Genomic DNA, 24,363 nt, shown 5'->3' with positions numbered 1-24,363 from the left:
TGCTTAAATATACTTGATGCATTTTTTTACATTCCTTGATTTTAGTTTTTCTCTACAAACTATGAAATGAATTATTCTCTCTTTTATTTTATTGTTTCGCATATACAACCATAAGATTATAATTTTCTTATAATTTTAAATAAAATGAAATTAAAAAGCAATTATTTTTTAATTCCTTCTGTTTCTCTATAAGTAACATTGATAGTTATATAGTAAATTATCATTATTAATTGATAGATGAAGTGTAAATGGTTATTATTACTTTGTGTAAACACAAACTTTATAAGAAAAATTATTTAAAAAAAATTATAAAGGTACATTGTTATAATGATCACCTTAGTTTTTGTTTTCACTGGATCTTCTCAGCTTCATTAAAGAGGTTGTATACAACTGAAAAATATAAGCACATTATATATAGACTATTTTAAATTGTTATGTGGCAAGACAAGCAGTGTGTTGCCAGTCCTGATGTATGGATCTGACTCCTTACAGTTAACATCTATCAGCTGACATGATGTTGATAAAGAATACTGCTTTTGAAAGGATTATATTACTTATTAATTCAGCTTACCTTTAAAAATTAGTTTTGTTATTTCAAAATTTTCATCACTGTCACTATGAATGCATGCATAATAAACGCAAATAGCACAGGTTGGTACACAAAATACCCTTTGGAATTCCACTCTACTAGACCATTCTTTATTCCCAGAATATTCTCTAATGTTACAAGTGCAAGGAGGAACCATAGTGATCCAAGTGACATTTGATTTTGTTTTTTAAAGGATTGTGCACTCGTTTTTTTTTTAAATATTGCAATTAGAGTGTGTAATTGAAATTCTAGAAAACAGACTGCTATTTATACTATATACTTCGTGGATTGATTTTTTATTTATAAGTCAGAAAAGCGCAATTGTCGGAAATGTCATTTGGATCCCAAGGGTCACATTATACGCTGTGCCTGTGTTTTAGTAAATATAGGGTCCAATCCTTTAAAGCAACCAATGAACTTCGTCAATTGATAGACTGTTTGCGGGGACACATGCGGTAAGTTGACGACCAATGAAGAAGAAAAAAAAGATTAATATTTTTTGACCATAAGGTCAGTATCGCTGCAACAGTGAAATATTCTGAAAAATAAGTTTTAAAATAAATAATTGTAGTAAATAAACAAACCTCACGCTCTGGCTCCAAAATCTGATTAGGTCCGGAAGGCAGAAGGGAATGTGACTGCGTTGTTCCAGCTGGGCTGTGTTTTAATATTTCTGAAAAAACTCATATGATTTTGAACAAACTTGTATAATGTTTATTAGTTGTCCAATAAATCAACGTCAGATGATATCAGGTGATAGAGCAAGTAAAGACTAATCGTAGAAAGTTAAGTATTTATTTATCATTCGGAAGTGTTTTTTTTTTAAAAAAACCAGGTGCATACCTGGTGATGCCAGAATGTAGCCAGTGATAGGAAAATAAAAATGGCCAATAAAACCTATAAAAATCAATTTTTTTGTTTATTGCCTACACTTTCCTGGAATATTAATGGATTATCTCCTAATATACGATTACTCAAATCACTAATCACTTCCTATAAATTAGATGCGGTCCTAACATCCCAGTCCCATGCTACCAAAGGTAAAATCTTTTTGAAGGGGTGTCATGTATATTACACCCTCCATTCGGATGTAGGCGCTCACTCAGCATCATCAAACAAGTTTTTAAATTGTAATATAACTTATTTATCCTTAGATTTAAGGACATTGTCACGATGTGCACATATAACTCAGAAACGCAAGGCCAAAAACGGCCATTAAATAAAAAAGTGAAAACCTTTAAAGGGGTAATTTTTTCATTGGAATGCGACAGACCAATAACTTTTGTTAGTACAAAGTCAACAGCGATAAATAATTAATAATCATATATGGTAATCTATTTTGATATATATTTGGGTGTACTATACAATAATTAACCAGAAATGAGCTATACATTCACCCCTTTAAAGCTTTTACACCTGTAACCAAATACTAAGTATAGTGATGCATTGTCAGACCTAAAACTGTCAAATATATTCATACATAACATCATGTATATATAGAGTTACAGATATCATAAAAAAAAACTTCGAAGATGCATGTACTTACCGTCTCTGCTCGGTTCCAATTTTTCGGGCTTTAAAACATAGAAAGAATTATTAATTAACATTGAAATAAACATTTTGAAAGGTGCATAAAAATAACCTTAGGTTGTGTAACCTACGATAACTTTACAATAGATTAGAACAGAGGTTTTTAAATAATATGTATTTCTTGTAGTGACAAGTTTTGAAAACTGCGTAAAAATTGATAGATTTGGTTTTTAATAACTACAAGCTATTTTTTTTTCATTATTAACATCCTAGTAATTCCTTAATAAACATATTATTGTTTTATAGCGCGTAAAAACACGTGTAGACAGTAGAGGGTGCGGGCAGCGCAGTACTGGTCATCGAGGCGATCTTTTGAGGATGCCTATGTCTTGCAATGGGCGCTTATGACATGATGACGAAAGAGAAATAAAAAAATTAAATATTCTCTTTTTATTTGACGACAAATTTTGTAATCGCTAATTGTTTGACTCGTCACAACTTCCTTGGATGTCGCAAATTTAGACATCACTAATTTTTTTGATGGATACGTTTCTTAAAAAAGAATGCCTAAAATTTTTACCAAAATATATTTGACTCGTCGTAGATTTGAGGAAGTGTTTAAAAGCTTTAAAAATCGTGTAAAGTCAAAAAATTCTAAATTTTTTCTCAAAAAAAAAGTGCTATAGAAGTTTAATTACCAACAAATTAGTGTACAGTGAATATTTAAATTCAGTCAATAATTTACCCCAGCTATAGCCGACTGGGACTTGCGTTCGTAAATTGCGGGTTCGATTCCCAGGATTAAATCTTATATAACTCATACTTTACGCATTAATTATATTGCCACTACTTTTAAATAAGTTTCCAGAAGATAAGCAGCGTCCTCTGTATACCATAACACCACACTGCGATAGCCTATTCGTCTGCCAAGCGCGAAAAATTATGATATCCTTGGAGGAGGCGTATGACTTGCAGGGAGCGTGTGGACAAAAAGAACATGAAGACCGTGAAAATTCAATTCATAAATACGAATTACAAAATAAAAACGGGAATTAGGAATAAAAATCTATTTTAAAACTATTCATATCGCTACTTCAAACAAGTGTGCACTGTTATTACAAACTGGAACAAAATATATATATAATAAATATTATCATTAGTTACGTCAGATATGTCTAGAAGTAGTCATTATTAACGGCTTTTAGGTTTTTTTTTGTTATATGGGTGTATTTAAAAAAAAATATTTCACTTACCAAATCATCTACACTCGGCTTGTAGAATTTAGAGTTTAAGTCCTTTTCGCTTTGTGTTCCCGGCAAAACTGCTGTTGCTAAATAAGAAGTTTAGTTTTAATAACTGACCGTGACTGTTTATATTGAACTAGCATGAACAAAAACGCCCACGGGACCATACGCCACGATAACAATACGGCAAGACCTTGGGAAAGTCTTTTTACATTTCTACAGTCCTGCCAGGGATAGCCAATTACGTCAGCCAGGGTTGCAAATTATCCCCTTTTCCTACACAGTTAGACTAAACCATAGCTTAGCACACCTTACTTTTAGGCCTCTACGACAACAAGAGTATCTGATCTCGGGTTCTGTCACCTAGGGACGAATAAAATTCACAAGTACAGATACTTCTCAGCCTCCAGCTGTGAATGCGGTATTTCGCTCGGCCGTAAACCATAATTCGGCCGAGGAGGATATCTATCCCCTTCAAATGCACCGCCGCATCCGCAATGCAAACCCGCTAAGTCACGGAGGGCAGAGAAGTCAGTATACAATTACCCTGATCCTTGCCAGATCGGATCTATATCCATGTGTCAGACAGGTTTATTTAATAAAACCGAGCAAAACTCCATTTTGTTATTCTAATTTTGAATTTCAAATTCTAGTAGCTCATTAGCAAAGACAATATATATCATCAAGTTTACTCGTCTCATTCTATAGTAAATAATGCCAGTGTAATTTAAGCTAGTGTATCATTAACACGTCTAGATTTAAATTTCAATTTGTAGTTAGTTGCAGTTGATTAAGGACATGTAATACTGGGTGAATTGTCTACTTTTTGTGTGAGTTTTTTCATTCTATAGTAAAGAAAAGCTAGTGTAGTCCCAGCTGGTGTATCACTAACACTGCCTGCCCCAGACTGACTCGCGGTAGTTGACGCGGCGAGCAGGGCGGCGTCGCTTGGAGCGCCCACGCCGCGCCGACAACGCGCGAGACTCGCTCGACAGGCGCCGTGCCACCTTGTGGTACAGGCAACGAGACGACGCGTTTGATACCTGCACAATATTCCCTTTGACATTTCCGACATTTACATCATTAAGATTCTTAGTAACTTTAACTTAAGATCACTTTTTAAGAAACCAAAATTAGAACTGCTGTATTTTTTTTCATGCACAAATACTGCTTGTCTTCGGTTCCACACAAACACATTATTTATTTTAATGCACACTTATCATTTTGTTTCCATTAGAACAATATTATCTTATTTTCTTTATAAAAGTATGTATGATGCAATTCACACGTACCAGTTCGCATTGCGTATCGTCTATTTCATCTTCCATGATATCCAGTTCATCGGTATCTTTAGCAGGTACAATCAGGAGCTTAGTCTCTGGGCATGTGCTAGACACCAGCAGCTGGGAGGACTTGGGGAATACCAGTCTATGTGCGGTCCTGGATTACACCAATGTCTACTTTGTATTATTTTATAATCGTATCTGCTATGGAAGAGTAAGTAACATCGTTTTACTGGTGTGCATGTGGGTCCTATAGTTTGCAAAGAATGTTGTTACATAGCGTCATCTACTAATCATTTCGAATAACGAATTAACTAACTTACTCGTGGATGTCCTATAGGGCCAAACGACAGCTGGATAGCTTAGTGTTACCGGTTTATATGAGGACGTTTTGTAGAAAATATTATTATCACTTCGAAAAATTAGCACTGGGAAAAAATTCGAGCTATACTTCTATCGTCAACACTGGAACCAGCAGTAGGACCTCCTTGGAAAGCTCACACTCGCTTAACAAACCACGGATGAGGAATCAGGAATAAGACAATCCGTAGACGAACGAAAGGAACTCATAGCCCAGCGGATTCGTTGAAGTGGTTGTAAGCCGGCCACATAGCGATCAGAACAGATGGTAAGAAAAGGACCAATATTTAGCCACTTCTGCACATGCAGTGGTAGTCGTGCAACGAAATGCACCGCCCGCCAGCCCACTGATAAATGCTTATGCGGCAAACAATGCGAATCACACAACCGCCACCGCCAAATTACTCAACACGTGTTTCACCCCTCCACGGGGCAACTTCAAGAGTAACTCCTGAAGATGCCCCGTGGAGCGGTGAAACAACTTCAGGAGTTAAATATTTCAGTACAGATGATCACTAGGGCCACCATGTAGCGGAGTGAAGATCACAGACCAGCAAGCGAAGCGCATACACAAGTTGTTAGGTGTTAGTTGTAGAATATAATAAAATGTAAAATACAAGACTGAAAACACAAAACTAGGAAACAGGAATCTGTCATGTTTTGGGAAAGGAGGAGAAGGATGAAAGGCGATGGTTGAATGACAATAATGCTTATAGAGTGAAAAAAATTATGATGAATGAAAGAAAGAAAAATCATAAAAAATACTGTGAAGGAAGAAAGAAGACGAACGTCAAAAGAAAATTATCTGAAAAACTTATTATCCGAAATTGTAACGTCGCTGTCCCACACCAAACAGGGGGAAATAAAAGAAAATTGTTAAAGTCATCGAAAAAGTTTGGATTCGGGCCAATTTCAAACGTTCCTATTATAAATCTATGGGGAAGGCTTATTTATGTCCAGCGGATGGACATCCTGCTGTTAATATGATAACGATGTGTTAACTGTCTTCGCGTTAGTGGTACCTACCTGTCTAAACGGGAATTTTGTGTTATATCCTTCAATTATTTTAAAGAAAATATTGAAGAATCTGATGATATAAAAAAATACATATGTATACCTTGGTATGTAACACGGCGGCTGAAACACCTCTCTCGTAGCCATATCCTGGCAGATGCCGTCGATGAGTACGATGTCCTCCATCAGTTCATTTACTACAAATATCTAATACCAAGCGATATTATAATTTAATTAAACCATGTACTGGTAGTACTACATACAAGTAACTTTTAGGGGTTACTTTTAATGTTACTAATATATACATTTGACACTTACAGAGAAAAGTTTTGTAAAGAAAAGATTGTGACATTATAAAATTAATATATCTTGTCTATGTGCATAATAATAATAAATATAAGTAAAATGACAATGTACATGTTAGTACTAGAAATAAAGATCAGCAGCAGATATCTTTCTCTATACTTCATAAAATTAGTAACACTTTAGTAAGTGCCTACGAATTATGATAATAATCAGAAACATTCCGGGTATCCAAGACCGTCGACCGCCCGCTTTGAGCACCGACTACCAACCACCACCGCTCACGCCGCTGGTACCTCAGATACGTCCCGAATTATGATGTAATAAATTTAAAGATTACTGAACAAAAACTATTAAAAGAATTAATTCTATTACAGTTTATAGCATTATTAAGTGATAATAAGACTAGGGAATGAATTTCTCCACTTTAAGGATCTTAGAATTGCGTCTCTGTTTATTATGGACTCTTCAGATCTCTCACAGATCGAGATGCGAACCTTCCAAGCTTTTAGTTGGATGACATTAAAAGGGAGCTTAATCTGATTCTAGTTTCTACCAAATTAAGTTTCTCCGTCATTCTTCTCATAAAGTACACAATTTATCATTATAAATGATTCCAAGTAGGTAATGTTCATAAATCTTTTAAGCACCATGAAAATTATAAAAATATTTACACAGAAATAGAAAATAAAAATAATTTCCACTTTTCTACGCAAGTTTATAAATACGGTTATGTATTTTACAAAAATAATCAAGAATTATTAATTTATGGTATTCAAAAAGAACACTAATTTTATTTTATCTTGACGCAACAGAAAATATTTGTTAGACGACCTTTGCAGTAGCAAATATTGATTCATTGCAGAGCAACACAAATGATGGTTATAAGTGTAACTTTTTGAAGGCGTGAATATATAGTTCATTTCACAGTAAAAAAATATAAAGCTTTGAAACGTAATCAATCAACCATTATAAAGAGATCACTTTGAAATTAATTTGTTTATGCAGTTTATTTCTGTTGGAATGCGACAGACCAGTAAAGACAGACCACAGACTAAAATTAATTTTAATGTGTAGTATTTTGTATAATATTATCATTACGCTATTTATTATTTCTGATGTCATTGATTTTTTATAGGAAGTACCATACATTAGTTGCCAACAAATGTGCTATACATAAAGCTTTTACACCTATAGCCAAACTGCCCTATATAAATATATGATTTTTTAAAATATTACTTTTGACGTAAAATAAGAGTCAAACTGTATCTTGGATAACTTTAAATTATAGAAACCACAAACCTTAAATGCTTTAATACAAGGCACGAAAGCATGCTCTAGTCGCATGCTAAGCTTCTCCACGGACCAACCGTGGTACGCGGGCACGCTGGGCAACACCATCAGGGACAGCTTGATGCCGATTTCCCGCCACATCGCCGCTTCAAGTCTTACAAGAAACGTAATAAGTGTTAACATAAAATTATTTAAAGTTATCGAAATTACTCACCTATCTTTTACACAGATTTAGAGATAGTTGATGATATTATTATAAAAATATTTAAAAAAACAAGCTCATAGTTTATCGAATCTATTCCTTTATTTTATCGGTATGAAAATAATAGGTTGCCTCCAACAAGGTGGATCATTTTCAACTACCTGCAACTTATTTTAATGGTCGTTACAATAAAAATGAACTTTTTATAATTTATTCTACACGACACTGTAAATTTTAGAAAGTTATTTATTTAGGGTCACTTCGAGACTTATCTCTAGACCGATTACATATCATTGTATATTTAAAGTCACAGGATGCGGGTGGCACGAGAACGGTCATCGTGATGATCTTAGAAAGAGGCTTATGCCCTGCAGAGGGCTTATATTGACTTAGGTGATGATGAAAAGGTAATAATATAAGTAAGAAAAGGACCAATATATAGCTACTTCCGCCAATGCAGTAGTAGTCGTGCAATAAAATGCACCGCCCGCACTCTGTGTTTGGCACTAATCGGTGTAACATTACTCCTGAAGATGCCTCGTGGAGGGGTGAAACACGTGTTGAGTGATTTAACAGTGATAGTTGTGTAATTCATATTGTTTGCCACATGCGCTTTTATCAGCGGGGGGCGGAAGTAGCTATACATTGGTCCTTTTCTTACTTAGGATGGACTTCTGCAAAATAACGCCTGAATCCATTAGATACGTAATAATATAACTTTTGTAAAAAAGTCCATAGCCACTAAGCAAAAATATCACTCGTTAAACGCTTGCCAAGTGCTCGTTTTGAAAAACTGTGATAATTTTAAAAAGAAGTTCATACAAGAATCTAATCATTGGTAAAAAAAAATATACACTCGCGCTTATATAGCTGTACTTCGTTTAATCCCAAAAATATAATATAATCCTTAATTAATGGTTATCTTTATTAGTTGAGAAACCAAATAAAACAACACATTAGTAAACAATACACTGTGTACGCTATAGTAGTTACTTACAACCAACTTAATAAGTTCAGGTCTGTAAAATCGGGTGAGAGTAGCGATGTTCGGGAATTCCCCGTGACATGACCGATCAAGCATACATTCTACGGTAATGCTTTCCAACGTGCGGCCCACGTAGGGTAGGGTAATTTGATTATTTAGGGGGACAATTCGAAAATACACTCGACATGAGTTTAACGCTTTCGCTTTAATATAAAAATTATGTTACATAAGGGGCATAAAATTTTTAAAGTGGTTCTTGATGTAAAAAAGATTGAGAAACGCTGTTTTAGGGAATTCGAATCTAGAATATAAATAGTTTAATTACCCCATAATAGGATGAGGAGCGAGATTGAAAGCCTCCTTCATGACAGACATCTTGATGTAATATGCTTGGACAGCGGTATCGCAGCGTACCGAGTAGTTGTATGGTCGATTAGTTAGCACCTAGAATCAAAATATACATGTTACGATTCTGTATTCAAATTCGAAATATCTTTATTAATATAAGTAGGCATTTGCACGCACTTTTGAGTCAATTATTTTAACATTATAAGTAGTAAAATACCACTGCCTCTGATTGCTCATCTGCTGACATCTGCTTAAAATGAAGCGAAGGCGTTTTCAGAATTTCGGAGTTCCTAGAGCCTCTGGCCAGAATAGAGATATTCTTGTCGTCCTCCAGAGGAAAGAGTACCTTTTGCAGTCCCGAAGACTTTTCCTCGAAAAAATAACTTTCACCTGTTAGTGTCAGGTATCAAATCTCCCTCACACCGGGTACTGTTTAATATGTACCTGGTGCTACATTCTCATCACACCTCAGAGTCCGAAGTAATCTCGCCTGTCTGATTATTTTATTGGTCATACAATTTTTCATAATTAAATTCTAAAATAATCATAAACTTTGTATACATGTATAAATCTTCTTAAAACTAATGTAGTCAATTTCTTCCTTCCTGCTTTTCAGCCGATTGACCCCCCACTACAAGGCCTAGGCCACCGCCAAAGAACGCTATGATCACCGGTCCCACGATACCTGCATCCAGAGACTACCCTCGAACTTAATATCGTTGGTCCACCTTATGGACAGCCTATCCACGCTGCATCTACCGCCTCGTTGTCGCTACTCGATAACCTTTCGAACCCAACAGCCTTTGGTAACATGAGAAAAGCGCCCTCATTGCCATTGCCACTCATTGCCATTTCAGGCAAGCAATTCTTCGAACTTCATTGAAGACCTTGGTTCTTCTGCGAATATCCTAATTTCTGATTCAGTCTCGCAACGAAACTCCAAGCATAGCCCTCTCTATTGTTTTCTGATCATTCTCGAGCCTTCTTATGAAGCCCGTAGAACATTTATAAAATCTATTAGATTATATTGAATAGTATTTTTGTCAAAAACTTCTCTTTACTTCTTTCCTCAATCTTTACTTGTTAAAAATAATTTTAACAAAATAATTTCTTCGTACACAAAATAACTTTATTTTCAACCGTGCAAGGCATAGACCGAGAGTAAAACGGATTTATTTCTAAGGAGCATTGTTTAGGAACCGGTCAACCCGAGAATCCGGGAAAAATACAGGCAAGTATACGCATATGATTATTAGAAAAAATCTTACATTTGTAACTTAAATTAAAATAAACATTTACAAGTTATGTATGTTTTAACCGCATCATTATTTATTATTAAGTACTCACTCCTAAAACTCCAATGGCGTTTCCCGAAACAATATAATCTTGGTTCGGTTCACTGAACTTCAAGTCGGTAAAGAATTCGTAGTTTGGAATTGCCTCGTCAAACTCATCTTCTGGGGGCTCGTACGTTGCTTCTAGAAGACCTGACACCAGAATGTATAAACCTTTTGGCTCGTCACCTTAAAATATTTTACTTTTTCTTTAATTAATTTAAATATCGAACATGTATTGTTTAATACAACAGCAAGTAGTGGTGACAAAAAACTTGTCTCCAGGCCGGTAATTATTATTTATTGAATTTATTTATAATTATATTATTATAGATATAAATAAAGTGTATGAAGTAAAGTTTCACCTCGAGATAGAAGAACGTCATTGTAATTATAATTCAAAATTTCGGAATTTTCTAGAAAAAAATCTGCCACTCTCTCATTGCCTTGGAGCCACGATACTGCTCGCAATTGTGTCTGAAAAGACAAGCTTGAATTACGAAAGATATTATAGCTCATAAAAATTTATGGAGGTACTTTAAAAACCATGTTAATAAGACAAAACCGGCGACCATCTCAGCACTAAAAAAAAATATAATTCTCTAGGTTGAAGACATCCCGACGTTTCCTACTTCAGCGAGTATTACGGAATACTGAAAACTGATTCCTACAGTGCGTCCAGCGTGAAAGACAACGTGTGGTCAAAATAATATTTAGTAAATAAAATCACCATAAGTTTTGTTAAAGTGATTAAAATAAATGTACAACTTTTGGAGTTTCTTATTATTTACATTTGAAATCTTAATCCAGCCATACCGGATAAGTAAGTCAAAGTGGCAATGGACAGGCCACATTGTGTGCAGAACTGCTGATGTCCTCAGAGACTTTAGCTTTCTGGAGTGGACGCCAACGCACCGGTAGATCTTTGGAAGATGCTGAATGGCTTGTTACCGGTCCTATAGGAGGTCCAACGGCTCAAATCATGATGATGTTTTTTCCTCCGAACATCCGATATGAATTTCTTACCTCTGGTGTAGAGGGAGCCACAAGACTTCCTTTATGTCGGCACATCTGGACTTTTTCCTGTATTGCGTTTAATAACATGCGATACTCCATTTCGTCGAGAAAGCCTGAAATATAATCGGTCCTCTTGACAACTTGAAAATGCTTGACGAATGGAATAGGTGGTATACGGATTCAGAGTTCGAAATAGGAGCAAAAATAGACAATACCGCTAAACTAACAGGCGACGGCCAACAGTGCCTATCGTTCTTAGGTTTTAGCAGAAAAGAAGTACAGTACGCAATAAATTAAAATAAGACACAAGAGTAGTACAGGACTCGGGCAAGACCTTAAAACAGTTAAAAGTAGCAAATACCGTTAGAAAGAAAAATAAAAACAATGCTACCTAAAATTGTAAAAATGAAAAAATTAGAAATTAATGGAAATAAATTGAATAAAAATTAGTCAATGCTGTGATACCAAAATTTACCTGTGAATCAAGTTGTGATCTAAGAGCTAATATGGGGAAGGCGATGAAAGGCAGATGATATATAAGCAATGAACATAGATAGATATTTTGAAGAACATAAAGAAAGCACTAACGAATTAGTGAAGAATAGAAGGAAAATGAGAAATAAACATTTTAACTGAAAAATTATTTACCGGAACATGAATATATAATAATATGTAAACGTTTCTGCTTGGCGGCAAATATATTCGTAAACGATTTTGCGAACTATAAAATAAAGATTGTTTGTCAGATATTTTGTATTGCAATGTTTTTATTAAAACTGGTTCAAAATGGTCGAAATAAAATATAATTAATGCAACAATTATGCCGAAGTCTCGTTGTTTCATAGCTAACATCATTCTGAATACATAAAAGTCTTTCCTCCGTTTTTATTCCATATATTAAAAGTTCGCTACACCGAAGAGGATTTTTTCGAGGAAGTTACTACAGTATCTCATTTCTATAAAACTTTGATTATATGTGCAGAGGGCGATGGTGCTACATAAACAAAAATCTACCACCAGTATAACTAAAAACCTTAGGACATTACATAACAATAAGCGTAACTTCAACTTTGTCTTCTATTTTAAAACAATTGAATTCATCCATAAACGATTGAAAAATTTTGTTTTAAATTTGAATATACAATTTGCCTAAAAATACATAGTTAGCGTCAAGATTTACCCTCTTCTTTCAATTGCATCGTATCTAAAATCATAATGTTCAAGGTGGAGGTGGTGGCTTGACGGGTCTTCACCGTGATGGCGGTCCACGGTCGGTCGCGCTGCAACAACCCTAGCTGACGAGTCACTGTTAATCTAAAAAAACAATTTTACTGTACTGACTGACTAATACACTATGGGAGACTTATGCGCGTTATTAGATCACACGTATCTTAGAGATCTTGACCCAAGGCGTCTGATTTTGGTCCAAGGCGTAACAGTGATTTTATATAATTCACACGTTTGAGTGTGAAAGGTTTTTGAAATTCCGCTTCGATTCATTTTTCTTTTTCTATCATACTTTTGAATAAACTCCTCCGCAAAATTATAGTTAGAAAACTGGTATATGTTTAAGAAAAGATTCGAAACTTATTAACGAAACAATGACGATTTATTTTCTTACTTCATTTTACTTGTATATAGTAATTTATGTGTATGTATCATATACGTATATATTATATTCTCCTATTTAAGTATGTTTCTATTAGTTATTTGTATCTTCTTTTTTCTGTAACAAAAATTGCACACTTGCCTTCTGGCAAGTCTGAGTCTGAGTGTCTGAAAGCTTTAAAAGTTCGAATAAGAGCTGTTACAACAATAACCATTTAATCTATATATTGCTTACTGAGAAATATGACACATCAATTTATTATTTTCTTTTGTAATACGATCAATCCAATGACTTTTGGCAGTAAAAAGTCTACAGGGATACAGTAAATAATAAATAAATTTAAAATCAAGTAATTCGAATTTTAAAAACGCTTTTACGTACTGTATTGTCAACAATTTATATATTATTTTTAAAACTATAGATTTTTGTAAAGAGTGTACACTAACTGGCAGCAAATAATTTATACATTCGACCCATTAAAGATTTTAGGCCTGTACCCATCAGAGTGTATTCTGTATTTTTAAATACAAAAATATATTCTTGAACCTATCAGCCTCCAATCTGCTGTCGAGTTTCTCTTGTATCTGCAAATTGTCCACCAACTGAGGCAGCAAACTACAAACTTCTTGTTCCGCTGTCACAAAACCCTGAAAAGGTTATTTTTTTTAATTTTCACCAAAAACTGTCATAATTAACACGCTTTCAAAAGGTTGTATTTAACACTTACCTTACCAACGTCATATCCAAATGCTAATTGTATATCTATCATTCTATCGATGTAGGCCATTATCTTCGGAACTGATACCCTGGGAGAAAGCTTGGCTAATTAATATTGATATATTAATAGAATAGAAACAGGTATGAAGTGATACGTAGAAAAACGTAAGTATCAGCAGTGGGCAGGTCATATGCCCGCGAAAATGTTAGCTACTGGGGCCTTAACGGTTTGACTGCTATGTGACGTAAAAGCGCTATGTTGTTTTGTCTCGAAAACCCCGACGCAGTTTGTGTGTCTTTGTTGACCTAGATATACGCTTCCACCCATGTTACAACTATAACATACATTAACTTATTGTTTATTACATTACTGCTTAAAAACGTCGTAATAGAAAGTCGTACGAAAAGAATTTTTAAAATTGATTGATATTTATCTAAATGAGAGTGTTTTATTTAACAATATAAAATCAAAACGATTGAAACTTCTATACCGTTACAAACGAAGCGAGTAAAGGTATTTAATGGTTAATAATTATGTAGATAAATAAATATGTTAACCTGATGATCTTAAGGTATAAAATCTTTCGCATTACGCTTCTGCCTTACTCAGAACTCCCTCTATTACCATCCGATGCCCCTCGATTCAGTTGTTTTACTTGGAAGGGACGTCGGATATTTACAGTGTTGCAAACAGCTTGTCAAAGGCATGTCTGAGAAAAAGATATCATCTCTGGCTTAGCTTGCGTGTAATTACAATAAGCCGTCTGGTGTGTTTATAACTAGCTAATGCCTTAAACTATACGTAAATAAATTTTATTAAATTATTAAAAAAATAAAAACAGCTAAGTTGTCTCCAAAAGTGTCAAAACTCGGACATTTGTGCATTAAAGTCATGTAACCTGTGGTTAATTGTCCCAACTTACTATATACGAGTATAAAAAAGAGAAGTAGTCGCTACGGAAACAGTAACTTTTGTAAATGTAACAAGGAATAATAAAGTCAAGCGAAATTGAAAATTTGTTTTATTGTTCAACAGTAATTTACCTGGCTAATTTGCATAAGCGAAGAAAGCGTAGAGTGCGAAGGAGTTTTGTTGCGGTGAGCACACTGGAATTAAGATTAGTCCACTTGTTCCAAGGTGTCAATGTATCCAGTATATCTAATACCAGATCTGGTGTTAAACAGAAAAATAAACCAATGCATTTTATTTGCAATCATAATATCAAAAGTATAAAATGTTTATTATTCATATACGATATACTATATATTATTTATAAACTATAATATGTTTTCAGAAATAATTGTAGTAATTTTGAAATTCCTAATTATTCCTTACATAGAGTAAATTAATAAAAATTGAGTTGTTTAATCGAAGAATCACAAACTTAGTTAAGTTTTCTCTACATCTACAAACGTCATCGATCGAGGTCTTTCTTAAATAGCACGGTTATTAATCGCATATAGGATTAAGTTTCAAATCATTAGAAACCTGCCCATAAATAACTTCAAGTTACAATTATTTGTGACTGACAAGTCGACTCGTGCATAGTTCAGCAGGATCATTAATTATATCTACACACAGCATGCTTAATTACACAATATGTTTCTGTATCTGTTTATGCTGGTAAACATTTCTTATATATTTATCTTATCTATAAATCTCTTCTTTTTCTATACAGGGTGATTAGTTTTATGTGTAATAGCTTAAAAGAGGTGAATATAAAACTCAGCTGTCATTAAAAAGCTTTAAATTTTTACACCTGTTTTCAATCATCCTGTAATCTTTTTTCGGATATTTATTTTAATGCGCCGTGCCAATTACTACTAGTAACACAAAATCAACAGAGACAGTAAACAATAATTCATTTTAATATGTAGCAATCCGAATTTTGGAAACGCTTTGTACGGATTACGTTATTTTTGAAACTATTGATTTTTGGACAGTGCATGGTCATCGTCGTTTCAATCCATAGATGCCCACTACAAGGCAAAGGCCTGCCCAAAATTATCTATGCGAAGATATACCACAATCGCCACGCTTAGATAGTGGGTTCGCGATCGCAGTCTGGTATATTGGTACGCAGAGAACGCTGCTTCTCATAGTCTGGAAACTAGTATGTGAACAGTGGCAATTCCATGTAATTAGTGCACAAAGTAGGAATTATATAAGGTTGTACACCGGAAATCAAACACTCGACCTAGTATCACTCAGCCTTCTATTGCCCAGCAGTGGTAGCCCACTCAGGCTGAGTACACTCTGTACCTCGTACGTTATTTGACAGCAAATAAGCTTTACTTTCACTCCTTTAAATATTTTCCACATATAAGAAATCAACCTGTATATATCTGTACACGGTAATTAAATTCATTTGTTTGTCAAACGAAATAGGGAGTATTTTGTACAGTAATATTTTGTTATAAACATTACTGCGAATATTGTTTGACAAAATCAATGCATCGATCACCAAGACATTAATTCTTATGACTATACACACTACACACAATAAGCAAACAGTTTTAGAACACGTTCCATTTTTTGACACAGCTTGGCTTAAACTAATAGTACCCTCAAAATGGAAGGACCTATTTACCTGTATTTTTTTATTGTTTTATAGATCCAGTAATGAAACAAAGCTATTGCATTCAAAACATGACAGATATCTATATTTTTCAAAAACTTTGTTTTGTAAACATATCCCTTACCTCCAGTAGCCATAACAATTATGAGAAAGTCCAATTTATTCCAATGTGACTTGAAGTAACCATGTATGCCAAGGGCCAGCATTTTTATTACCATCTCTAACACGTATATTATATAGAAGAACCTGTAAATGACAAGTAATATCTTACTTTACTATGATATTTACTTTATAATTTAAATACTTAATAATTTAATAATAATTTAATACTTTATAATTTAATTTAATTTAAATTGGTCAATATAATATAAATCATTAACAGTTTGTGGGTTTCTTAAAATAATAATAAATTTTCTTTCATTATTTCTATACTATTGTCATTAAATTTTATTTTTACGACATAACTAGTTTTGAAATTGAATTGCATAAATTGAAATCAGTGCGAAAACACCAGATATGAAAGGTAAAAAAAAAACAATCAACATAATAACTGATTGTTACTGACATTTTGTCCCCATATAAACGCATCCTAACCTACTGCACAATGAGGTAGATTGCGCATTTTCTGAAATTAACAATGTTCGGCCAACAAAGCATAAAATTGTCTACATAATCCAGTCAATTTACTCAAGAAAATTCGTTGCAGTTATTTTAAAACCGGTATAAATACTTTCATTGTAATTTGGTAATAATACCTTTTGGTATATGTTAACACGCTATATTATCTTTGTTTCATTCTATTGAAGGTTCTATGAAATACTTCAACTTTACAAGAAAGAAAGTTATTTCACTGTTTAAGAATGTCATTAGCTATTAAAACCTTTGCAGATAGAAATAAAATCCTAGATGGCCTTTAGTCAAAAATCAGGAAGCTTTTGAAAACCTCGTTACGTTAAGTTAGAAGCTATCAAAATATTAAAGCAAAATTCGATTTTTCAATTACACATGTGATCACAATAAGTAATCCCAAGTTGATATTTATATTCATAAATAAATATAAACAAGCCTTTCATAATCCTACCATGATAAATGACCATCGGTAGCCAAAATTCTTGTCTTTAATATGCACATAAATATTAGTCTCACAAAGAAATAAAGGGAAAAGAAATAGTAGTAGAAGATAGTTAATAGAATTTAACTTACAAATTTAAGGACTTAATAACGTAAATAGTAGTCCGAGCAGGAAATCTCATTGCCACCTCGCAGAGTATAACTGGAGTGTTGCAGAGAATCATAATATATATGACGCCGTCGAACCACACATTCGAGACCATGCGGTGGGCCAGTTGCCGCCAGCGGTTGCGGGGCATCTGAACGGTTGCAGTCTCCGAGGTCATCATTTTAACTAACTTACGACGTAACCACACGGCATGTGCCTTGAAATAATATTAACATTGAAGTTTTCAGAAGCACCTTTGAAAAGATATTATCTACTTTTATTTCATCATCATCATCATTTAATTTGCAGAGCCTACACATCTGAACAGCCTTTCAGCATTGAGGCCGTTTGAAGCCTTTCAACGGCCTTAATACTGGAGGTCCCGTGCTGCGCTTGCCGATACCAGGTTCCAGCTTCAGAACCTTAACCCTGGACAATTAATCTCTAATTAAAAATGATATATAATAATATAAAACTCTAAAAAGCTAAAGCAATAAGTGGTAATTGAGTAGTTGAGGAACTCTTCAAGAGCAAATCTGTGAGGAGGATATTTTTAAAATTGTATCCATGATTTATGCATAGTGGGCACTATGGGCAAGTTGAAAAGGCAGTTGGCAGGTTATATATCACGCGGATTAGGTCACTTGTGGCCTTAAGTTTCTGGAGACCACGGACCATCAAGCGCAACGTAAGGCTTCCTACTGGTGCTATTCGAAATCTATGGGGTAAGACCATGTTCAGAAGTGCCCAATCGTGTTCTAAATTTTATCACTAGTAATCAGTATAAACGATGTACGGAAAATTGTGTATAAGATAAAACAAAAATTTATTAAATACTGAAAAAAAATCGGAATATTCGCTGTTATCACACCTAGAAAAAAGAAAAGTAGTTTTTCGATACTGTGCAGAGAAAGTTACTTTAGGTCTCCATAAAGTCCCCAGAAGTTCTAGATTGACCCTGCCGTCATCGGCATCAGCAGCTACCTCCACCGCCTGGACTAGAGTCCTGACACCGTCTTTGCTTATTTTTCCGTGTTCAAACTGTCGCCAGTAAGAGATCTTCATTGCCTTTAAAACTCTTTGATTTGCCTCTCTGTGGAGTTTGAGTTTCGTTGTTTATACTTCCAATATGTAGAAGAATGTAAAAGATATTGAATGTAGCAGCATAGCAGTTAACATAAGTGTTCTTCGCATTCGAAAAGACGTAAGAATACTCGGCGGCTATTTGTGTTTATATGTTTACAACCCCAAGATCCAACACTCAAGACTATGTAGCACACACACTTTAGATTACATTATTGTTTTCTTTACATTCTATAGACACCCACTGCATGGCTTAGGTTTTCCTCAAAGATGTCATTGAGAGGTATATACAACATATAGGATGCTGCAACGTCTCTACTGGAAACGGTGGCAATCATATATAATAAATGCGCAAAGTGTGAATTATACAAGATTGTATCCCGGGAGTCGAACCTTTGAACTACGATCTTAGGTCTCAGTCTTCTACCGCTGGGCAACCACTGTACGTATTCTTACTACTAATAATTATAACACGAAGCCTATTCGAAAGAATAAATATTTATTCTTTCGAATATTCTTTAGAATATGCGCTAACGAATATTTGTTTCATTGTCTCAAACAGTCCTATTATTAAATCGTAATATAGGGTGATTGGTTACAGGTGTAAAAGCTTTAAAGTGATGAATGTATAGCACATTTGTTAGCTAAAACTTGTAAATCTTTTTCACCTATTTCCAATCACCCAATCTAAAGTGATCACACTGAAATGTATTTATTTTTGTAGTGGAATGTGAAAGGCCAATAACTTCTGGCAATTTTAATATGTAGCAAACGAAATTTTGAAAACACTCTTTCTTACTATATTACCATTACGTTATTTATTAGTTCTAAAACCATTGGAAAGGATGTGCGTTACATTTATTAACAGCAAATGTGATATACTTTGTCCCTTTTAAACCATTCACACCTATAATTAATAACACTACATACAGTCTCACCGCATCATCTCTGCGAATTCCTTTTTGGTTGGTTCATTTGGTATTTCCCTCTCGCAATCCGGACATGTGGTATAGTGGTAACCCATATACGTATCATCCTCAAAATCTTCGTCACGTTTGGACATTTGGATCTGATACGGATGTTTGATCGTTGTACCTTAAATTAGATATCAATTTAAGTTCTACATTAAAGTCTAAGTTATATGAATAGGGAGAGCCTATCTTGGTTACCAAGTTGTGGTGGTTCACCTTGTAATAAGCTCATTGGTGGGATAGAGTGAGTCAAAGAAGGTACAGATCCACCACAATAGTTGAATGCAGATTGATAGAGATATATCTTCTCAGCATACTACGGATTCACCGTGAGTTTGCCAGCTATATCGTGTTGTCGGAAGCTGGATCTGGAGCTCAGGAATGACTGCTTAAGACCATTATTGGACTTAGGTCTCCCTTGTATATTTCCAAATGGGCCGATTGCAGAGTCTTCCAAAGATATTTACAAGATTGTATATCCACGTCCTGGTTGGACTACATACGCCGCGCTTGCCAGACCATAATCCACTCTATAGCCTCCAGGCTCCAATCCGCTGGTCTATTTATTATACTTCGTTCATCTACGAATCTTCTCATAAATATGCAAAGGCTGTAGAATATTCCCACTACTTTGTAGTAATACCTATTGACCACACTTGGCCATTGATCCTAATTTGGGATCAAACGCGACAAAAAGTTAATAATTTAAGAGTAAAAATACACTTTCTAACTGTTTTATTAGAAATATTCACACTTCGGTGTTATTAATAAAAAAGGACCTAAATTACAGCTCGAAACGGTATAAAGAGTGATATGTTATAGATGTGAAGGTTTTAAAAAGGTTTAAAGCATAGCTTTATCATTAATCAGCCAAAAATTTTAAGGCTTTTACACCTATTTGAAATTACCCTTTATAAAGTGACCCTTGTTATAAACATTAGATTAATTTATTATTACTATTAAATTGCGACAAACCAATAAATTCTGGCAATATAAAGTCTGGATCGTCAAATAGTAAACAATAATAAATGTTAATATGTAGTAATACAAATTTTTAAAATGTTTTTTGTCACTATATTATCACATATATACTAAAAGAACTTCTGATAACTTACTTAGCCTTATAAAAATATATGCAGATGAAAATAAAAAGGAAACCTGCTTGCACGAGATCCCAGTTAGCATCAGCCAAGAACTTGTCCATCTTCAACATGGATATACAGCGGTCTCGTGTCGACATGATGCGTTTGACACAGTTAGTCATGTTGGCTTTCTTAGCGAGAGAGATCTCTGCCAACCCTAGCATCTTGAGAACCTTCCCCATGGTTGTGGCGTTGATAAGTAAGGATAGAAGAACAAGGCCGGCGGTTTGGATGATAAATATCTACAAGTACTAATTATATTAATTATAAGATTATTGTCTGAACATTACGTGGAATTCATTGTATTCAACAATCCACCAAAACTCTTCAGTCAAACAACACATTAAAAATTTAAGACAGAAGTAAAGAACTATTTATATATAACTTGTAATACCTGAAATATCTTATAATACATACCTACATATATATACACCTATCATAAAAGTAATTTTAAAAGAAAATTAAATATACATGATCTGTCCTTAAAAATTGTCACAAGTGTAATTTATATATAAAAAAGAATGTTTGTCTGTATGTCCTTTATAGAACCGTAAACTATGCATTTTATCATGTGATGATCTTTAGCAAAATTGTTGTGCATGAACCCACGAAGACTTCTATATTAGTATGACCAATTTTTAACATGGAAAATCAATAAAATGTCTCAAAATTAATTGAATATTTGTGTAATGTCTTTCCTGGAAATTTATTTAAATCTATGACGTAGCTACACGCGCAGGGTACAACTAGTTGCCTACAAAACTAAAACCAGATTTTTTTTAATTTATATTTTATTTCTGGAATATGTAATAACATAAAATTAATTTAAGAAGTCCGAAAATGGTGTTGTAGGCTTTCATTAAATTGATAGCGTACACTCAGTCAATTTGGCCATTGGAAATTTTTCTAAACATACTTTTTTCATCTGAAAAAGGATGTCACGGAGTGTCTATTATTTGTACTAATACAATAACTTTCTGGCTCTTTTCTCCCATATTTTCTTCAATCGCTGGGTGAGTGGGTGACCTGTTTTTTTTCTGTATGCCTGCAATGCTAGGTTCTCATTAGATACTTTTTTCAAACGTACCTAAAGTGCCAACACCTTTGGCTTGCGAACAGAATTTCAGAATTGCAAATTGCGCCTTACTAGCTGTAATTACTAATTAAATTTGTTTTACACATTTAAAACGCATTACACAGTAAAAAGTAAAGTGTCTATTGAGCCATCTGAATAACAGGGTATCTTTCGACTTGCCTTCACGGCGAACTAAATACGGCCAGCATCTGCAGACGTGGGGCATGTGCAAACTGTATAATAACTAAGATAAAGAAAAAGATAGTTTTTAATGTAAAAATATCTCAAATTAAGAACTACTTTAAATGTTTGATTGTGTAGTGTAACTTGATCTGTACTTTAAAGTATAACTTAGTCTCGATTTCATGCATGTAGGTAGTGTTCACTTCTAGAACGTCCTATTTGGTTAAATTTTTTATATATACTCTAATTGTAGTCTGTAATGTGTAATAAAATAGTTAAGTGAACCAAATAAAAAAAAACTACTGATGTCCTTATGGTTCAATGCCAAATCTCTTATTGTAATAATTTATTGAAATTTCATTATACCTCATAATAAATAGTGCGATAAACACGTTTTGCTTGTTATTAAAGTGTTAAGCAAGTCGAAAATCATAGTAAACAAGTCACCACAATGGTGTGAAGAAATCACTTCAAACAAAATAATCTAATCGGGAATAATCTAATCGAGTGTTTATAAAGAAATTCCAATGTAATTTTTAGTTATGTTTTTGTGCCCGTGACAATCTTTGAGAACCGACTATGTATATTTATAGTTAATTAAGTGATAGCACAAGCCAAGGTCCTATCTCGCACCAAGTGATTTCATGGAACGCCCGCTTAAAGCCGAAAGATGTTTTTCGAATCATCTACCAATTCTTAGTACTTTTTGGATAATTTATGTAGAAACTTTTTCTTCGGGAAAAATAATAATTAAATAGTAATCAAACAGATGTACTCAATTAACATTAGTTTATACATACCTCTCCAGCATCCGCCACTCCCGGAGTCTGTAGTACAATCAACGCCAAACACAAGGACAATGGTCCTCTCAATCCTCCCCAAACACAAGCCATAGAGTGTTGCCACGATATACCATACCCTACATGCCTTAGTATCGGTGTCATTATTGAATACATCATGAGCCTCGAACAGTAAGCTGTTGAATACGTCACGAAGACAAGAGAAACTTGACGAACACTCATTACGTAGCTGACCTTTTCGAAGATAACAACTCCTACCATTGTAAATACCAAAGTATTCGCTGCATGCGACAGTATAGACCAAAACTGCGATATAACTTGCTCAATATCTCCAGCGACGGTCGATTTCCTATTACTGACTGTCACACCAGCTATAACAGTCCCTAATAATCCAGAAACGTAAAAGAACTTCTCGCCTACATAATAAGTTAGATATGCGCCTGCTAACGTCACTGTTACAGCACACAACAGGTCGTTATACGTTATGGATAATAGAGCTGCAGTTATCCGTCCCATAACGACACCCAAAATTATTCCACCACCAGCAAATCTTAGAAGCAGTAGCGCCATCTGTGACGCCTCAGTCAAAGCCATAGCAGAATACCCAAACACAGCGGTAAACTCAATCATAGTCGTCGCATCCCCTATCAAACCTTCACCTAACAACAACACACTAATATACTTTCCTCTAGACATCTCCTTCAACTGTTTAACAACTTCAGTAGGATAGATTGGAGCACAAACAACCCCAAACAAAATTGCTGTTGGTAAATTCCATGACGACTCTATAAGATAATACGCCATAAACGCCAACATAAGAGAAGTTAACAACGTACCAAGAACGCCGACGAGTAAAACCTGTGGAAAACTCTTCCAAAATGAATGAGAATCGACGCCATAGGAAGTGCTAAAAACAAGCACGGGTAGGAAAGATATTAAAAGAACGTCTATGTCAATGTAACAGATTTCAACGAAAGGTTTAAATAAAGGATACCTGTTCGCACAGAAACCAGCGATTCCTCCAATAGAGAACATGATAACCCGGTAAGGAAGAACGAAGCTGGTCCAAAGCATAATCGCTCTTACAACGACACCAACTAACAATGTCATGAATATAAATAGGAAAGCTAAGGAAGTAGGGTAGGCAAGACTTGGCCGTGACGGGTCACCGAATTTTATATTATCACTCTCGCTCATATTTCCTTGTAAAACCGTAAAATTGGTCCGATTTTCGCATTGGATAAATGTAAACCTTAATAAGAGCAATACTTTAAGAAAAATAATCGTCATTTTGTTGACGTCTCAAAAAGGCATAGCCTAATTGAACAGCAGTTGATTAAATAACAAGTGACTTATGACGTCATTTTAATTAAATACCTTTTATTGTACACATCTGAAATACTTAGTCGTGTTATCAATATTGTAACAAAAAACAACATCTTTCTTCTGCACTTAACATTTATTACTATTACTTACAGCGTGT

The 24,363-nt window shown here is 34.4% G+C and overlaps 1 protein-coding gene across 1 annotated transcript; it reads right to left on the bottom strand.

Moving 5' to 3' along the window:
- Positions 1-336: 336 nt before the first annotated feature.
- LOC137925671 (sperm-specific sodium:proton exchanger-like) lies at positions 337-24,077 on the bottom strand. The gene is made up of 21 exons (XM_068769144.1): positions 22,881-24,077; positions 20,839-21,064; positions 19,648-19,804; positions 18,545-18,719; positions 17,611-17,843; positions 16,532-16,653; positions 14,873-14,999; positions 13,839-13,917; positions 13,658-13,758; positions 12,683-12,816; positions 11,512-11,615; positions 10,851-10,962; positions 10,499-10,674; positions 9,129-9,247; positions 7,626-7,770; positions 4,258-4,406; positions 3,557-3,567; positions 3,373-3,449; positions 2,136-2,163; positions 1,174-1,262; positions 337-390 (listed from the first exon to the last, which is right to left on the bottom strand). The coding sequence occupies exons 1-21, from the start codon at positions 24,075-24,077 to the stop codon at positions 337-339; spliced, it is 3,615 nt and encodes a 1,204-aa protein (XP_068625245.1).
- Positions 24,078-24,363: the final 286 nt, after the last annotated feature.

This window comes from Battus philenor, unplaced genomic scaffold, assembly GCF_028537555.1.
Source record: "Battus philenor isolate CCGP_79_NKW_IND1 unplaced genomic scaffold, ilBatPhil1.0.hap1 SCAF_27, whole genome shotgun sequence".
Taxonomy (NCBI): Eukaryota; Metazoa; Arthropoda; class Insecta; order Lepidoptera; family Papilionidae; genus Battus; species Battus philenor.
Note: the sequence above shows the minus strand (reverse complement) of the source record. Positions and strands in the feature narration are given on the sequence as shown.